We start from the raw sequence: 3,129 nt of genomic DNA, 5'->3' as shown, positions 1-3,129 counted from the left end.
TGAAATTGCATAGAACTCATTTTTTTTATAATAACTTGTAGTGCATAAATTCTACTCACACAGTGCAAATATTTAAACCTAATAGTGCAAATATTCTAATCTAACAGATCACATAGTTTATCCTTAGAGTTTAGGGTGCTAAACATGTTTTAAATTAGTTGTATGCTTATAGTGCACATTTCCTTGCAGTATAGAGCAAAAGTTTGTGCCTAAAAGTGCACTTTCTTAAGCCTGTATGAATTGAAATTGCATAGGACTCATTTTTTTTATAATAACTTGTAGTGCATAAATTCTACTCACACAGTGCAAATATTAAAGCCAAACAGTGCAAATATTTAAACCTAACAGTAAAATATTCATTCGTCTTTTTAAAACGTTGTAATTCATACTGTTTTGGCATTACAAAATATGAAATTTGTCAATCCTCTTAATATGTTAATTCCTTTCGAAGTGGGCAATTCCAACTGTCATGTCTCTTGTCATTTTCTAAGTAAGCATCACACGTATGGCATTTTCTTAAACCTTTCTTTGATGCATCGATTGCTAATTCCTTTTTCCCTTTCATACGCTTACCACTGCCTTTATTTTTTGCTTTTCTTGGTGGTAAAATAGAGATCTCGGAAGGCTTAGATGATTCACAATAAGACTCTATGACTGCATTCTTGCTATGAGTAGGGGATAAATCAGCTTGTTCTGTCATCAATATCAATTTTTGTTGTTTAATCACTTGTGCAAATTTAACCAATTTATCCATTTTTGCTTCTTCTGCTGGACCAATACAACACTGCATATCACCCCACAATTGTGCTAACAACACCTTCCTCTCATCCATTCCTACACCTTGATCAAATGTGAGACCATCAATATGGAAGATTGGCTTTAAGGATGCATCCTTAGTCCATCGATTCAGCACATATTTCATAGGGATTTTATCAAAGTTTAAATCCTTAAAAACCACAAAAGTGTGGCTACACAACAATCCAATTCTTCCAAACATCTTGCAACTACAAACAACTTTCTTTTCAGTTACATTGTGCTCCACAGTAAACTTTCTATCACTGCCATCTTTGATCTCATAATATAGTATGTCATCATCTTCTCGAACACTCAAAACTCGACAATTAAAACATGTTGTGCATATTTCCTTCTGAATATCATAGAAAATAGAGAGTGTGTATACAGTTGAAGCATGCTTTTCAATGAGCAAAGGTGTCTTCATTTCTGGGATGTTCCCCTCACTATCACTTGTAAGTTTTGCATGATTGTGTCTTTGAGAGTCCAAAGCACGCTCAAATTGCATATAAAACTGGACAAGACTAGAGAGATCAGGGGTAGTAAATCGACTAAAAACACCATTTTCACGTTCCGAGCGTGATGTAGTCCTCAATAAACCAGCCATAGGAACATCTCTGAAATAGGCTGGTATCCAAAATCTTCGCAACTCAAACATTTGTATAAACCAATTGTTACTGACTAAATCAAACTCTTCCATGATTGCTCTGCATTAATTCTCGAATTCAAGAGGTTCTAAGTATGAGCTCCACACAACAGAGTTCAATTTCTTCCTAAAAATTTCATTCTTACTTAGCACAGAACCAACCTCTTCACCCACCTTGCACATAATGTGCCACATGCAAAAACGATGCCTAGCTTCATTAAATACTGCTGGAATTGCTTGTCTCATTGATGGATCTTGATCGGTAACAATTACTTTTGGCTCTGCACCCATTGCTTTCTTAAAGTGTTCAAATAACCAAACATAGGATGCAATGTCTTCTTTTGTTAATAATCCAGCTGCAAATGTAATGCTTTTCTTGTGGTTATCAATCCCGATGAACGATGTAAAAACCATGTCGTACCTACAAAATATAATATTTAAGTTATGACACATAAAATAAATGCGTAAAGTGCACATTTTCTTTCCATAAAAAGCACATTTTGTGTTTAAAAGTGCACATTCTTAAGTCTATTTCAAATGAAATTACATAGAACTCACAATTTTCTTGATAATAACATGTAGTGCAAGATTTTTACTCATATAGTGCAAATATTTAAACCTAACAGTGCAATTGTTCTAACCTAACAGTTCACATAGTTCCTACTTAGAGTTGAAGGTATTGAATATGACACATAAAATAAATGTTTAGGCAGTGATAAAATTGTGCATGTGCAGTATGTTAAACTAACCTGTTAGTTTGATACGTTGCATCAAAAGATACTACATCACCAAAACGACCAAAATTCTTTCTTGAAATTGGATCTGCCCAAAAAAGCTTCCACAAGTTCTCATCTTCATCAATGTCATATGTAAAATAAAATGCTTCACACACCTCGTTTTTCTTAAAAAAATTATTCACAATCATTTGTCCATCAGCACCTATTATATATGCTCTAATATCCCTATTGAAGTTCTTAAAGTCAATATTTGTTGCACCTACATTGGAAAAATCGCCGACAATCTCCTTGTACAGGTTAAATAATTTTGTTGGACCAATATTTGCTAGTGCACAATTTGCAATAAACTTTTGATGCCCCATTTCAATGTTCCTATTGACTTTTAAAAACTGTTTTGCTAGGATTGATGACATATAGTGGTTATGTCTTTCCTCAAATTTTTTAACAACATAACCAAGACTTCCTATGAATTTGAACACAATTCTGGCTTTGCAACCTGTCCTATTTGAGACTCTTCTCCTCTTTGTAGTTGAAGAACTTGATGCTTCATCTATATTCAATGTAGAACTAGCAGTAACATTCCTATACCCTTCTCTACTACAAAGAATGTACTTTGTCAGAATCACTCCATCCTTAGACTTCATAATAGAACTAGACCTTATATCAAAGCCAACTTTAGCATAGTTCTTGTAAAAGGATACGGCAGCGTCTAAAGTACTGAATGTCATATCAATCTTAGGTTTGCTCCCATCTTCACAATTAGGAATCCAATATTCAGTTATCCCCGGTGATATATCCACACTATAACCACTTTACAATGTTATTGGAATTTGCATCAGAAGTATTCAAATTTGTGCCTGATGTGACGCCATTTGGAGATGATGCTGGAAATAGAAGATATAAAATATGGTGTGAATACAAAATGATAAAATTCAAAGATATAAAATACTTTTA

The 3,129-nt window shown here is 33.8% G+C and overlaps 2 protein-coding genes across 2 annotated transcripts; both read right to left on the bottom strand.

Annotated features, from left to right (window-relative positions):
• Positions 1–427: 427 nt before the first annotated feature.
• LOC116001156 (protein FAR1-RELATED SEQUENCE 5-like) lies at positions 428–1,492 on the bottom strand. The gene has a single exon (XM_031241046.1). The coding sequence runs from the start codon at positions 1,490–1,492 to the stop codon at positions 428–430; it is 1,065 nt and encodes a 354-aa protein (XP_031096906.1).
• A 12-nt stretch (positions 1,493–1,504) lies between these two features.
• Positions 1,505–2,903, bottom strand: LOC116001155 (protein FAR1-RELATED SEQUENCE 5-like). The gene is made up of 2 exons (XM_031241045.1): positions 2,188–2,903; positions 1,505–1,859 (listed from the first exon to the last, which is right to left on the bottom strand). Exons 1-2 carry the CDS (start codon positions 2,901–2,903, stop codon positions 1,505–1,507), a joined length of 1,071 nt encoding a protein of 356 aa, XP_031096905.1.
• Between the last annotated feature and the right edge of the window lie 226 nt (positions 2,904–3,129).

This window comes from Ipomoea triloba, chromosome 13 (assembly GCF_003576645.1).
Source record: "Ipomoea triloba cultivar NCNSP0323 chromosome 13, ASM357664v1".
NCBI classification, from domain to species: Eukaryota; Viridiplantae; Streptophyta; class Magnoliopsida; order Solanales; family Convolvulaceae; genus Ipomoea; species Ipomoea triloba.
This window is presented reverse-complemented; position numbering and strand designations above follow the sequence as displayed.

What these genes read in the sequence shown, in the direction of transcription:
- LOC116001156 (XM_031241046.1), bottom strand. Translation starts at nt 1,492, where the DNA reads ATGGAAGAGTTTGATTTAGTCAGTAACAATTGGTTTATACAAATGTTT.
- LOC116001155 (XM_031241045.1), bottom strand. Translation starts at nt 2,903, where the DNA reads ATGACATTCAGTACTTTAGACGCTGCCGTATCCTTTTACAAGAACTAT. An exon ending in GCAACGTATCAAACTAACAG is followed by an intron (nt 1,860 to 2,187) that starts GTTAGTTTAACA and finishes TATATTTTGTAG; the next exon opens with GTACGACATGGTTTTTACAT.